The sequence below is a fragment of the Eleutherodactylus coqui genome, chromosome 4 (assembly GCF_035609145.1).
Source record: "Eleutherodactylus coqui strain aEleCoq1 chromosome 4, aEleCoq1.hap1, whole genome shotgun sequence".
NCBI lineage: Eukaryota > Metazoa > Chordata > Amphibia > Anura > Eleutherodactylidae > Eleutherodactylus > Eleutherodactylus coqui.
The window spans coordinates 10,822,134-10,838,182 of NC_089840.1; the positions used below are offsets into that span (position 1 = coordinate 10,822,134).

Sequence of the window (16,049 nt, forward strand, 5' to 3'; positions counted from 1 at the left end):
GAGAACCGCGGGGAAAATGCGATGCAACATGGCTGGACATCTGTACCATCTTATTATTATTTGGTAATTCCTTTCTTGTGCTCTACAGGTCATGGGCAGCTTGTGAGCCGGCAAGAAGGCCCTCTCACACTCCCAGGGTTCAATTGAACATCCAAGGTCATGTTCCCCCTTCTTTGTAAAGATGGGGTCCCAGTCAAGGGTTTTCCCCATAATTTCTTGATACATTTTTGACAGGCATCTAGATGAGGGCGATCCCTTTGTAAATAGTGTTTCAAAGGAATTAAGTGGAGTGAAATTTGTGTAATTGGATGTATGAGAATTATGATAATTATCCCCTCATCTCTCAAAATCTGGTACACTCTAATGTCATCTGTTATCGACCAACCTAGGAAGCTGGAAGTCTCCATAGCAGGAGGGAAATCTAGATTTACCAAATAAAGGAGTTAGTGGTCCCCTCTTATTGGACAGTCCATATCTTATCACTGATTTATCCCACATTTTCAGGAAATCTCTCGCGAAAGGCGAACGCTCCATAGTATTAGGTCTTTATGTCTGCGTCAACCATGGCAACCCCCCCCCCCCCCCACACCCCCACTGTCATTTCCAGTAAGTCCTCTTAGACTCACCCATTGTTTGGACTCCCTGTGAAAATGCCATTCAAACAAACACATTACTACGGAAGCCAAATGGTAGATCCTCAGGTTGGGTAGACCCGCTCCTCCATCCCCTCTAGGTCTTGTAAGTGTTCTAAAACCTATCCTACTACGGTTCCCTTCCCACGCAAATCGGATAAATGCTGTTTGCAGTTGTTTGAAACAGATACAGGAAGCGAGGAACAACATCCATTTTGAGAACATTAATACGGCCAAACCAGGACATTATTGTTTAGATCCTCAGTAATACGTTCAGTAATGGGAGGTAATTTAGAGAATATATTGACGAAAAATCTCTGGATATATGTGTGCCCAGATACTTAAAGGGGTTGCCCCGCGCCGAAACCTAAAATTTTTTTTTTAAACAGACTCCCACATTGTGCACAGTAAAAACGAATCCATTTGTTATTTTCAAAAAAAAATTCGCTTACCTGGATCCCCGTTCTGCAGCTTTGAAGATTCTTCTTTCAAAGATGGCGCCGCTGGTCTTCTCCCACGGTGCACTGCGGGATTTCTCCCATGGTGCACCGTGGATTTTCTTCTCCAGTCTTGCGTTCCACTGCCGATTACAGCCACCTCATTGGCTGATCGGCACCATGTGACGGAGGCGGAGCTATGATGACGTGGAGAAGAGGGAGGAGCCAGGACGCAGCTCGTGAGCCCGGACACATCCAGAGGAGGATTTCACTCTGGGCAAGCGCGGCTGTTCATGCGACCAGAGAAGAGGCTTCATCGTCGCCATGGAGACGGGGGGTAAGCACCGGAGGGGGTAAGTGTATAACTTCTGTATGGCCAATATTTAATGCACGATGTACATTACAAAGTGCATTAATATGGCCATACAGAAGTGCATAACCCCACTTGCTGCCGCGGGACAACCCCTTTAATGCTAGAGTTCCTCCATGATTACACAAGATGTAATCAATCTGATTTCAATGGAGGCCATTGGAGGTGTCCACGTGTACAGTCGGCGTTTGGGTTGCATAAACCATGCGTTTGTTATCCTGAGTCAATATTCTTGGCAGAACTGTACCAGGCGATCACCGGCTTCATTTTTTTCCCCCAAGCCCAAATCTTCCTGTCGGTTGCTTCTGCCTGGCTGCCAACTTTGGAATCAAAGTCCCCCATAATGTAAATAATGCCCTTCTTTGGCATTTCGTTTAGAGTTTTCTGGACGTTGGCACAAAAATCGTCAATGGTTTCCTCATCGGCATCCGTCGTTGGGGCATAGACCTGTAAGATTGAGATGTTTATTGGCTTACCACATATCTGGATAGCAATGATACGATCACTGACTGCTATAGAACTTTTTACTGCCTTTAAGGTCTGCTTATTTATAATAAAGGCTACTTCATTCCTCTTGATTTCCTCATGTCCAGCATAGTGCAAGTGAAGTCATCGGACTGAAAATATCCATTACTGTCCAGTGCAATTCGTTAATTCCAAGAATATCAATGTTAAGTCTTGTCATATCCCGTTTCACAATTTCCCTAGACTCGTGCCACGCACATTCCATGTTACTAGTATGTCAGCTTTGGTGCAGCTCAGTCCTTTCCTCTTATCATGAGGTGCATCTGCAGCTGGGCTTCCTGAGGGCTTTCCCCCAGTTGTGTCATGACGAAAACCCCAACTACTTGTACCCAGACCTTGCTCTTCCCCAGTAGCCTTTAGAGAATCCTTTGGCCTGGGGGGCCTGCCATCGGATATCATATCTGAATGATTTGAGAGCTCTTTCATGGGGTTTCCAAGGCGAGATTTTTATAGAGTAGGTCGCCAGGTCTTTCCTTAACCCTCCCCATTTATCCGGGCTTGGGACCGGCGTATAGGAATGCCTCCTACATGGCTGGGCTCCTCTTTGTTGTACCTTTTGCAATAAAAATTCTTGTGAGGGGGCTTCTTCTTTCAGAAGGGCTTTGAAACAGGACATAATTGTTTCATGTTGTATTCTTCACTGGGGCACTGTAAAGACAATTGGGCAGTCCTGGATAATGAGGCTTCGATACTCCTTGAAAATCACCTAAATTAAGGGATTACTCCATGTTATACGGGCACCGTACTGTATGAAAGTAATGGGAGATGTTTGACATGCAGTAGTTAGTAGTACATTGTATAGCAGATCCTTATAGGGGGCACCAATAAGTAGAGCACAGAGCACCATCCATTGTAAGCCCGGTCCTGCTTGTAACAACCAGCTTTGATAGGTAGAAGCCAAACGAGTTCAGGCGGCCGTCCAGCAGCGGTTCTCAGATGACAGTTCTCAAGATTAGAGGAAAACTTTGGAATTTAACTTTCAGGAATGAAAGAACTTCAGCAGCAACAAAACAGGAACTATAACGTTATAATGCAGTGAGCTGAACAAAGGTGTTCAGGCAGGAATTCCACTTCCATGGACCAGTCAGTCGTAGACCGCCATCCTAGGACTACTATGGGGGCAGGGACTGGTCTGGACAGGAGAGACTGGCTACACACAGTTGGCAATCTCTAGATCTTCTGCTGTTTTGATATCTCTAAATGTATCATCATACCTTCTTGAAAAGCTACTGTAATTGGGCCATACCATGTCGTGAAATGACCTGGCTGTATACTTTATACAATGGGGCTGTATACAGCAGAAAAATATAAGTTGGTCTTGCTGGGTTGCCCCTACCATGAGGCAAGGTGAGATAATTGCCTCAGGCAGCGGTGCCCTCAAGCGGGAAGGGTGGGTGGCGCAGCAGCGGCTGGACGTTTGCTAAGTTGTGCCTGTACTAGGCAGCCAGTAGAAGCACAGTGGGAGCAGTCTGTCCATGCACTGATTTTGCAGCCTGTATCAAACACACCCATCCACATTCCGGCAGTGCGCCTGCCATACTGCTTGCATTACTGGTTTCTTCAGTATCAGTGAGTGACATAGACAAGTCACTCACACAGACCCGCTGCTCTCCAGGTCTGACCATGCCCCGGAAGAGACATGCTAAAATTAAGTCTAACACTGGTTGGCTGAGCCTCAGTAGATTGGAAGGGGTCTGCCACTCGGTACCCTGCCAGCCAGCTGATAAGAGCTGATGTCAGCCAACCGGAAAGCTCATAATTCTGTCCATTCAGGAGTGGCTCAGTTGGTATTGTAGCTCTCTCCGATTCACTTCAATTGAAAATGCTGCAATCTGAGCGACTTCCAACAAGGCTTGGTCATTGGTGCTAGAATAACCGGGGATTTCACTGCCAACAGCGTGGGGTTTTCTTATGTAATAGTGTGGAGAGTATACAGAGAATGCCGTGATCGAAAAAAAAACAGATCCTGGGGATGGAAACAACTCATCACTGAAAGGAGTCAGAGGGGGATGTCAAGAATCATTCTGATAAGCAGGCACTGTGCAGTCGAGTAGTAGTCTTACATTTTACAATACAACCTCTCTGGGGATAATTGATTGTTAATTATAAAATTATAGAATGGTAGAGTTGGAAGGGAGCTCCAGGGTCATCGGGTCTAACCCCCTACTCAGTGCAGGATTCACTAAATCATCCAAGACAGATATTTGTCCAGCCTTTGTTTGAACACTTCCATTGAAGTAGAACTCACCACCTCCTGTGGCAACCTGTTCCACTCATTGATCCCCCTCACTGTCTAATATCTAATCTGTGTCTCCTCCCTTTCAGTTCATCCCATTGCTTCTAGTCTTTCCTTGTGCAGATGAGAATAGGGCTGATCCCTCTGCACTGTGACAGCCCTTCAGATATTTGTAGACAGCTATTAAGTCTCCTCTCAGCCTTCTCTTCTGCTAAACATTCCCAGATCCTTTAACTGTTCCTCATAGGACATGATTTGCAGACCGCTCACCATCTTGGTAACTGTTCTCTGAGCTTGCTCCAGTTTGTCTATGTCTTTTATAAAGTGGAGTGCCCAGAACTGGACCCAGTATTCCAGATGAGGTCTGACTAAGGAAGAGTAGAGGGGGATAATGACCTCACATGATCTAGACTCTATGCTTCTCTTAATACATCCCAGAATTGTGTTTGCCTTTTTGGCTGCTGCATCACACTGTTGACTCATGTTCAGTCTATGATCTATTAGTATACCCAAGTCTTTTTCACATGTGCTGCTGCTTAGCCCAATTCCTCCCATTCTATATGTGTTTTTTTTTCATTTTTTTTTGCCCAGATGTAGGATGCATTTCTACTAGATACTATTCTGTTAGTCGCCGCCCACTGTTCAGGCTTTTCTAGATCTTTTTGAATACTCTCTCTCTCTTCCCTAGTGTTAGCTATCCCTCCTAGATTTGTGTCGTCGCAAATTTGATCATTTTCCCATCAATGTCCTCCTCCAGATCATTTATAAAAATGTTGACCCCCACTGGATCCAATTGCTCTGGACCCATACAGTCTGGATATTGTTGGCAGCACATCCCCCGTTTACGAGTGAGAAGCGCTGCTGACAAATGACTGTTATTTTTGCCTGCCTAAAAGAAGCAATCAGCCGACATACGAGCGTTTGCGCATTTGTTAGGTGATCGCTTGTTTGCACGAGGGAGTAATAAGAGTTCTTATCAGCATTTGATATCAGCCCAGACCCGAGCTGTCATAAATGGGTTCTGTAAGCGTAGTAAAGCGTAAATCACATGACCCAGTTAGTTTTTGGCCCGTGCATCCTGTATATTGAGCTTTGGAAGTGGTTGGAGTGAATCAGAGTGAATCAAGTTTAAAAAAATTGGTCTTTTCATCTATCCAGGGGTCAGTGGTGGAAATGTCCTCCTCACAATATGGCTGCTTGAGCCTCGCTGATTAGGTGTCTCTTTTATCACAGGATATCTGACAAAGCTGCTGCAGAACCACACTGTATTTGCCTGCGACGGGGACCATCTGATGCTCCAGTGTCCCCGGCATTCCACTATCAGCATCCAGTCGGCGTTCTATGGGCGTCCTGCACATATCCTTCCAAGGTGCGCCTCCCCGTCACCGGAAGCCATGCCCAGTCCTCCTGCCAAGTGCCTCGCACAAACTGCACTGCAGGTAAGTGACATTACTGACTAATATGTTGCACTTTGAAGACTACATTGAGGGTATGTTCACACGGCGGAATTTTCCACACCGGTTTTCCCCCTAAAAATACAGCAGCAATCCGCTCTGCCGCTGAATTTTCTGTGGATCCGTATGCAGATTCAGTCCTGTCAGTGGGCAAAGGCAACAGTTCTTCGTTGGACGTACCGCATATGGATTTTGCCCACTGACAGGGCTAAGTCTACGTGCGGCAAAATACACCGCAGAAACATACAGCTTAGCTCTGGGGGTTTTGCCGCTGTTTTAGAGGTGGAATCTGTGCTGAAAATTTGTGCGCTTATGGAGGGCGGGGAGAAAAAACACCTCAATTCTGTCATTGTTTTTCTGTTTTTTCTTTTACGTTAATCATGGCGCATAAAAAACATAATAAATAGTTTCTGCGGGTCGCTACGATTATGACGATACCAAAATTACAGTTTCCTTTAGGTTTTTCCACTTTTGCACAATAAAAATCCTTTTTTGGAAAATCTATATTTTTTTGCATCACTGCATTCAACGCCCCATAACTTTTTTATTTCCCATGGGCGGAGCTCTTTATTTCCCATGGGCGGAGCTCTGGGGGCTTATTGTTGCATTCAACGCCCCATAACTTTTTTATTTCCCATGGGCGGAGCTCTTTATTTCCTATGGGCGGAGCTCTGTGGGGCTTATTGTTGTATAGTCACTCTATATAAAAACACACAAACACTCGTCGGTTCGCTTCAGCGACTGTTTTGAGTGACTATGCAGACATTAGATGTCCCATGTAAAACCACCCTTCCTCCGCCTGTAGGCATTATTAACGAGCACCAAACTACATTGTCGGTCGGCACTCGTTACCGCAGGCAGATTATCTGATCATGCTAAACCACTGTGGGGCGCCAGACAATCCGTACCTCCTGGTCCTGTAAGTCTGGCACTGGATAGTCATCTGCTTTCTCACTTTCCCCATCGACGGGTTCAGTTTTTGGATCGGCTCCATGAGATGTAGATTTAGTTTCGATGTCAGTTTTAGACACAGTTGACATTGGCCTCGCGGCTTTGGTTATTTCACAAGCCTATGTGGTGATGATGGGTCCATTGTGTAACATTTGGCATATGGAAGGGGTCATCCCACCAAGAAAAGTTATCTTCTATCAACAGGATAGGGAATAACTAGCTGATTGGTGGGAGTCTGACCTCTGGGACCCCGAGTGATCATGAAAACAGGGTCCTTGAAAGCCCTGAATGAATGGAATGTCAGTCAAGCATGCATGCCGCTCCATTCGTTTCAGTGGTGGAGATGGCCAAGTTCTTGAACTAGGCTATCTCCGGCAGCTCCAATGAAATAAATGGAGCATGTGTGACCTTCACGCTATTGATTTTGGGCCTTTTGGATCCCATGCCCCCTCACTTCCTCACTGCACCCCCTACAGTGAGGGGGAGTTTGATTGGAGGGATGGCCAAGCATGCATGCAACCTCTCCATTCAAGCTCCTGCAGTTGGTGCAGTAAGGAAGTGAGGAGGTATGGGACCCAAATTCTCAGGTGCAGGGTCAGTACCCCCACCAATCTGACTTTTTGCACCTATTTTGTGAAAAAAGTCTATTAACCCTCTAACCAGATTTTTCTAAACAATCCATGCAGTTGGAGAACATGATGGGGGTCTCCAGGGAACCTCTCCCAATTAAACATGCAGATTATTAGAGGATTATTCATTTTCCCAACAGGAAGCGGAAGTTGTTTTTTGTATCATGTTTTCATATGTAGATAAGAAACACTTAACATGATAAGACTGGAGCAGGAAAGCTGGGGGTTTCCTTCCTGCAGCCCTTATAATGTAATACTTGTATTGTAGTACGCCGCACGAGATAAGATGTGATGATGTGATTACGAAGGTCCACAATGTACAGGGCCACCAGATACCGCGCCATTGTTTGTACGTATATACATGGTTGGGCGCAGTATAGTCACATGGATTTTCTGCTTCCTTTTAGAAAGTCTTGGATGAATGCCAGAACCTGAGGTCCTGCCAGCTGCCTGTGAATAGTCGTGTTTTTGGGGTAGACCCATGCCCGGGGATCACCAAGTATCTGCTGGTGTCGTACAAGTGCAAACCTAGTAGGTGAATTCTATATAGTTTTCACATTTTTCTATTATATTATATTCCTAGTCTCGGCATGGGACATTCACATTAACCCCTTCAGGACCAGAGATTTTTCACTTTTTTAGTTTTGTTTTTTTGTCCCGCCTTCCAAGACCCATAACTTTTTTAATTCTCCCATTGACATGGCCGCGTGGGGGCTTATTTTTTGCGGAAAGAGTTTATTCCTTAATGGTTTCATTTCATGTATGGAAAAAGTTTTAAGCATTTTAAAGTGGGGAGTAATGAAAAAAAATGCAATTGTGCCGTTATCGGTGGGTTTAGTTCGTAGATTATTCACACTGCAGTAAAAATGACGCATGAACTTTGCTCTGTGGGTCCGTACAATTACGGTGACACCAAATTTCTATATATTTTATGTGTTTTTCTATTTTTAAAAGGTAAGTTCATTTTTTCTTAAAAATAGTTTTCTGTTGCCGTCGATTGGGCTGTATGAGGGCTCGTTTTTTGTGTGGCGTGAGCAGTAGTTTTTATGTGCACATTTTGTTGATCACTTTTTATTCAAATTTTTTGGAAACCAGAATTGGAAGAAAAAAAAAACGCAAATTTGGCATTCCGTCTTTTTTTTTTTACTTCACCATTTATTTTGCCTTCACCATGCAACTTTGTGATATTGTAATAGTTTGGACTTTTATGTGCACGGCGATAACAAATATATGGTGGGGTTTTAACTGTTCAGTTTTTTAATTGGGAAAATGGGAAAAAAGGGAGTTTGAACTTTTAATATAATTTTTTACTGTTATTAATTGCTGTTTATCCTTTTATGTAATCCCCACAGGTAACTTGAGACCATCTGATTGCTTGTACTATATACTGCAATAATACAGTATTGCAGTATATAGCAATTTTTGACGTTGCCTTTTAAACCATGCATCAGGAAGTAGGCTCCGGTCTGCCGTGCTATCCCATCTAATCATGCTGCGAGGGGGTGCCGATGGGGTGATTGAAGGGGTGTCCCCTCCCCACTAACTGTTTAAACACGTGGTCAGCCTTGACCGTGGCACCTAAATAGCTAACTGTGGTAATAAGAGCTAACTAAAACAGCTGATAGCCATCGGGTATGAAGCGGACTTGGCTCCTGAGCCCGCTTCATGCATACTTCAGGACCACATGATGTTTATAGTTGTCTGCTGATCCTGAAGTTGTTAAAGGGAAATTTTATAGATTTTTACTATTGATGACCCCTGCATAGGTCATCAATAGTTGATTGGCAGAGGTCTGCCGCTAAGGATCCCGACCGATCAACAGGCCTACTGTCAGTGCAGACAGTGCTGTCCATATTACAGTGGGCCAGGTTGGTATTGCATTGAATTCAATGGGCGTTGTCTCTGTGGTACTATTCGGGCTGCTGCAATGTTGACAGTTCTGTCTTCTTCTGGCTCACTGACAATGGGCCGGGCAAACAGCTGATCAGTAGGGATCCCGAGTGGTGGACCTATCCTGTGCACAGGCCATTAACAGTAAACGTCATATAGCATCTTTACTTTCTCGCTTATGTAGCTGTAAGAGGGCTTGTTTTTTGCTGGACGACTTGTAATTTTTATTAGTACTATGTACACAGGACATTTTGATCACTGTTTTTATTCCTGTTTTTGCGAGGCTATTCTGGCCAGGTTTTTTTTACGGTGTTTACCCTTGGTTTTCACTAGTAAAACATTGTGCAACAGAAAAAGGTTTATTTACTTTCTGTAAAACCACTTAGGTATTGTGGTCAGCATTGACTGCAGCATCTGAGGGGTTAAAGAATTGGGTTTTAGAGTCAATATAAGGCCTCGGTCAGACGACCGTTTTTTGCCGCGATTTGCAGATCGCATGATGGATGCGCATACGCAAATCGCGTGACCGGGGCCGACGATTCGCCAAAAAATCTACAGCTAGCAGCGTTTTCGGCGAAACGGGCCCGATCAAAGGAGCGCTGTCCGTCCATTGAAATTCAATGGAGCCGGCAATACAGCCGGCTCCATTGAAAGCAATGGGCTGCCGGCGAGCGCAGGATGAATTTTCGGGAAGGGCTTAAACATATAAGCCCTTCCCTGAAAACCATCCAAAAATGTGTAAAAATAAAAAAAATATATATACTCACCTTGTCCCTGCAGCCGGAGTTCAGCCGCGGCCAGCCGGCAGTTCTCCTGAACTGCTCTGTGTAGTATTCAGCAGGCGGGGATTTAAAATCCCCACCTGCTGAATGGGCTGCCTCTGATTGGTCACAGCCCTCACCAATCAGAGGCAGCTCTCACTCACCCATTCATGAATGGGTGAGTGAGTGCTGCCTCTGATTGGCTGAGCGCAGGGACCAATCAGGGGCAGCTCTCAGCTGTCATTCAATAGCTGAGAGCTCCCCCTGATTGGTCCTTGCGCTGAGCCAATCAGAGGCAGCACTCACTCACCCATTCATGAATTCATGAATGGGTGAGTGAGAGCTGTCTCTGATTGGTGAGCGCTGTGACCAATCAGAGGCAGCCCATTCAGTAGGCGGGGATTTTAAATCCCCACCTGCTGAATACTACACAGTGCAGTTCAGGAGAACTGCCGGCCGGCCACGGCTGAACTCCGTCTGCAGCCCATTGCTTTCAATGGAGCCGGCTGTATTGCCGGCTCCATTGAATTCAATGGGCGAACATCGTTCTTCTCTGCCACAGCTGTTACAGCTGTGGCAGAGGAGAATGATCTTTATAGTATATGTTCTCAATGGGGTCGGCGCTGCTGCCGCCGGCCCCACTAAGCGCATATATAGAACACAAGGAATCGCAGATCTGCGATTCGTCGTGTCCTATAATTTACCGCATATCCGCCTAAAAAGCGGACATGTGACCGATCCCATTGCGAAGCAATAGTTCTATATATACGCAGATCGCATGCGTAAATCGCACGAAAAAACGCTCGTCTGACCGAGGCCTAAAGCCTAATTGAGTGCAGAAGATTTATTAGACTGCTCTACTAATCACCTCTATCACTGTGTGACAATCAAAGAGCAAATATAGGGGGAAGAGGGTGATAACATGGTCAAAAGTCCATGTTACTCCCCTCCCAAGGGTGATCTACAACCTTACAGAGGAGACCAAAGAATGACAGCTCCTTCTTCTCTCCCTCCTTATCCCCCTTCTGCTCTGTGTGGCTGAAGTGGCAGCTGCAAGTTTAGTCCATGCAGCTCTGAATTTAACCAGCTCTATCTCTGCCTAGAATAGGGCTACTGCTGTGGGTTTGGTCTTGTTTGATAGCAAGGACTCTTGGCTCACTGTGTCTGTAGTTCATCCCGAACAGTGCTCAGGATAAACTGTAAGGTCTTTTCTCCTAGCCTCAGCACTATTTGGGTAAAGCTGTTGATGATGGAAGACTGATGCCAAGTTGGTTTTGGCACTGTTAACATCTGTCGTAAATGGAAATGGAAACAACATAACAGCAGATCCGTTACACAACAATTACAATATGACTGATTCTCACTGACCGCATTGACATACGTGTGTGTGTGTAGTAAATGAGGCCAGCTTTATGGTCACGGCCGCATGTCGATGAGACCCCGCCCACATACGGTGGGTGGGGATTCAAATAATCGGCTAGTTGACTGCACAATTTTGCTGGTAATAATGCAGTTTTACCAGCAAAAGGACACAACCATTAGCAATCAGGCCTTCCCGTTCAGACCCCCACAGCTTCTTACATTTCGCTTTTCCCCCCTGAAGGCACATTTCTGCGCCCCTCTGTGCATTTTCCTATGTCGTACACTGAACTATTAACCAGCATCTGCCCCGTACGGCTCCATCTATACTCGAGATGTTTTCTAACTTATTGTGCTGATTACGGGACATAGAAAAGGACTTTGTTTTCTGCTTGAATGGAGGGAATAATCCTATTAAACAAGTGTGCGCTCCCTGCCAATGTGGAAGAGGCTTATTTTACAACAGTAGAAAGAGATTTTTCTTTTTCAAAAACTGTCCCTGGCAGCGAACCAGCGGCTCGTTCCCCTGCGTCTGATTCAGGAGGGAGATAACAGCCCTTCATCTACCACCTGAAAATGTTACAACGGCCCCGTTAGCGCCGTCAATGGCTGCGCCGGTTCACGTCCAGAAGACAAAGCTAAAATCTACTGGTTGTGCCATCACAGATCACTCTGCCCGTTCTTACCGCACCAATCCAATAGACAGAGGGCTGTGAAATATTAGTAGGGAAGCTCTATGTTCTTGTTATAATGAGGGAGATAACAGAGCAAAGCGCTCAGGAGTGCGCATGTTTAACTGACCCTCTATTCATATAGGGGGGCACTGGATCCCCATTCTGGTGATTGGTTGGGGTCCCGACCGATGAGACACTTATTCTCTATCCTGGGATAAGTGAAAAATTTGGAACAACCCCTTTAACTCTTTCAAAACCAGAAATTTTAGTTTTTTTCATTTTCTCCTCCCCGTTTTTAAAAAGTCATAACTTTTTTATTTTGACTTAGTCATTTAAGAGCTTGTTTTTGCGGGATGACTTGTATTTTTTAGGGCCAGTTGCACCAAAGTTTTGATCTGAGACCAACAAGAGTTGATCTAAGATCAAGTAGAAAGACGTTGCACTAACTCGGTTTAGCCCGTGATCGTGGGTCAAATCTAGTCTCAAATTGATCCCCTAATTTTTTGCGGATCAAACTAGTTGAACTTAATTTAGCAGCCGAAATCCAAGATGGCGGACTGAGCTGATAGCCCTTTACTGGGTGGTGAAATTACACCCATGTTTGCTGCTGGTAGCTGCCATGATTTTACTATCGCAATGATTGCTGGAAAGATCTCTGAATGCTGGGAGGATCACCTGACTGCAGCCACCAATCAATGTGGGACACTTTTCTTCTAGGTTGATCCTTTGATTGCAGATCATGTGACCTTGGTTTTGCAAATCTTAGTGTTGGTGCAACGCTTTCCCCTTAAACCAAGTTCAACAGCTGATCGCAGTTTAACTAGACCGGGATCATCAGCGTGGTTGGTGCAACCCTCCTCTAATGGTACAATCCAATGAACTGCATAATATATTGAAGACCGTAGAACAGATTGTAAGTGGGATAAAAGCCAACCCAATCGCAGCATTTGTGGGAGCTTCTGCTTTACTCCATTTATGGTGCAGTAAAAACGACCCGCTAACTTTTATCTACGGCGTCATTATAATTACAGTTATAGCAAATTTATACATTTCTTTATATTATACTTGTTGCTTTCTGTTGCCGTATTCTCAGACCCTGAACTTTATTTTCCGTCAAGCAAACACAATGATACCAATTTTGCTACTTTTTATGCTTCTACCAGGAAAAGGGGCTTTAAATGTTCAATATTTTTATTTTTAAAAGAAGATAAAAAAAAATTTTACTAAACATATTTTCCCTTTTTTTGACCCCCCCCCCCCAAGGGGTCTTGAACTTGCATTTGTTTGATTGTTTTTGGATATTTGCTGGCAATCTATTAAGTCTTTCCACAGGCAGGGCTTTATAGGCTGAAGTGCAGGACAGTCCTGGGAGCCTTTTTTAAGGCCCCAGAATGCCATAGCAACAGAACACCACCCCGCAATCACATCGCAGATGGACTGCTTAGGAGACAGGGGGAGCCCGCTCCATCTGTCCATCCCCTTTAAAAGCTGCAGTCAATGCTGACTGCAGCATTTACAGTGTTAATGGCCAGGATCAGAGTTTCCTCCAATCCCAGCTGCTGCAGCTGGGTGAAGGCTGTGTTTTATACCTTGCACCCCCACGCTCGTCTCCCAAGTTCATTCCATACTAACCTCACACACATCCAACATTAATTAACATCAGATTGCGGGAAGGTATTCAGTCTTCAGTTACACCCGTGGCTTACTCTACGGGGCTCAGTGGATGCAAACAGCAAACAAACCCAGTATGTAGTCAGATCCTGCAGTCATACGTTATTCCCCTCCACGTCTCTAGATAAGCAAGCAGGGGAATGCGGAAACACAGATTTATATATTGTTGGTAACCATGAAGACGCATCGGGCTGCATAGGAGCTGCATACACAAAGTAGTAGGATGTGCTTAATAACGGCTGTTTGTTAAGTTGCTTCACTTTTGATATTTATAAGCTAACTATTGGCAGAAGGTCGGATACCGAATCCATTCAAGTGCAGCGAATTGTACAAGCAGTCCTGTGTAAAACCAGAGATAAATTGGATTTGATGATTAGCTGAGCCATGAAGCAAAGCCAATGTCTGTTACACCCGTATATAGTATATATCTGTTAGTGACCTTGTATTTATACTGGTGGCGTCTCATATACACAACCACATCCTATCCTATTAACCTGTGGTATGCATGGCCAGCCTTAGCTGTGTGCGACCCATGTGCCCACCACCAGTTCATAGGCAGAGGGGGGGCACTAGGCGGCTGCATGCTGGGGGCGATCACCCCCTTAAATCCACCTGGCCAAATGATCTTCATCCAGCAGCATGTTGTGGAGCTAAATGAATCATCCTCTTCCTGGCTCTGGCTCTTCCCCTCTGAATTTTTGTATTGGGGTTTGTTTGTGCTCTATTTATGTAATGAGCTTAATTCTGGTACTGCATTTATGTTATGAACTTGATGCTGGTACCGCATCTAAACTTAGTTCTGGTGCTCAATGTATATTATGAGCTTGGTTCTGGTACAGTATTTATTCACATAGCTGTTCTGGGGTGGGTCTGCTGCTATATTGTTGCTTTCTGCACAAGCAGAATAGAGTCAGACTGTCAGCAGTGCAATGTGTATATATATATATTCCTTATTATTACAAGGGTGCCAAAAAGTAAAATAGAGAAGCTTTTACTCTCCAGGGGCCCCTTGTTTACATTGTTAGCATCTGTATGTGGCTGGGACTGCATCGTAATTGAAGAATTGCGCAGATGTGGTACACAATGTACGTTACAAAGCTTTTGGATTATTTTATCATTATCTTTGATGTTTATCAAACTGCAGTATAACATGGAGAACCCTTTAGGCATCTCTAAACTATACAGAGGATGGGGCGGAGCTCAGCGGGTCACCTGGTATAGGTTGTTGGGGGGCTACCGGCTCCCACATTGTAGTCTCCGTCCTGAGATACGTTTGTGCAGATATCCTGTATTTTCGGAAAGCACTATTTCCATCCGCCATCTCCGGCACATCGCACGGCACGGTGGATGCAGGATGTTCGCTCTTATACTGTTTACTTAGTTTGCGCTTCTGTTTTTAGCTGAATACAAATCGACATCGGTTTGTGAAAACCACGAACTGAAGCTTCACTGCAAAGAGCCCAAATTACTCAACGTGTACTCTGCTGTCTATGGTAGATTCGCCCATGAAAAGAATCCTTGCACCAACGGCTTGGACCGAGGGACCCCCTATGGTGAGTAGATATGGAGATAATTTATCATCATCTGGGGGTTTCCCACTAAAGACATTTAGAAATGACTGATTACTGGGGGTCCAGCCGCAGGGATCCCACCCCAGAGATCCCATGACAGGCACACCTGAATACCCCATAGCAATGGAGCGGTGGTGCCCATGCTCGACTGCTGCTCTATTCACTTCCCTCGGACAGAGATCGATGCGCTTGGCAACCTCCCTGCCATCGATGTAAATGGAGCGGTGGCCATGCATCTGCACCACAGCTCTATCTGCATGGGCCATTCGGGTGCACCACTCTCGGGACCCCTTAGGACTACAATTAGACCCCCAGCGATCAGACATTTATCCCTATCCTGTGGGGACAGAATAAATGTCTTTAGTAGGAAAACCCCTTTAACACATGCACACGCGTGTAGGCTCTACTTACATGTTCAGAAACCTCTTCAGTCACTGAAATGTTTATCTTCAGTAAAGGTCCCCCATACACATTAGGCTAAAGCTGATGGAAATGGACAATATCCACCAAGAAGGTGGATGGAAATGTAACGATTATTTCAGCCCACTGAAAACAGACAGTCATCGTCGGGAAAGAAGGGGTTAACAGCTCAATTGTTCATCTGATAGTCGGACGAAAGATCTTTCTATGAAAGAACATTCCCAAAAAGATTGTCCGTCTGTCGCCCAGAGCCATTGGACATATATGGCCAGTTTGAAAAAAGTAGGAGAGGAGGGGTAGGAAGGCGTGTAGCTGCAGTAGCAGCCTGTGTGTGACAGATGCTGTGAGAGGGGAGGAGGGAGCAGCGGTTGATTAGTCAGATCACAGGGCACAGCTCTCCAGTCCCACATCAGTCCTCTAATCTTGTGCAATGACAAGTCATCACTTTGCTCCAACCATAATGTGTGTT

At 45.2% G+C, this 16,049-nt stretch overlaps 1 protein-coding gene across 2 annotated transcripts in view; it reads left to right on the forward strand.

The window, feature by feature from the left end:
* The window catches only part of EVA1C (eva-1 homolog C), an 87,323-nt gene that overhangs the window by 56,717 nt on the left and 14,557 nt on the right, over nucleotides 1–16,049 (forward strand). For both annotated transcript variants that reach the window (XM_066599072.1, XM_066599073.1), the window contains exons 2-4: nucleotides 5,434–5,639; nucleotides 7,642–7,765; nucleotides 14,990–15,142. In XM_066599072.1, the coding sequence (XP_066455169.1) occupies nucleotides 5,434–5,639; nucleotides 7,642–7,765; nucleotides 14,990–15,142 (483 nt within the window). The remainder of the gene's footprint in view (nucleotides 1–5,433; nucleotides 5,640–7,641; nucleotides 7,766–14,989; nucleotides 15,143–16,049) is intronic.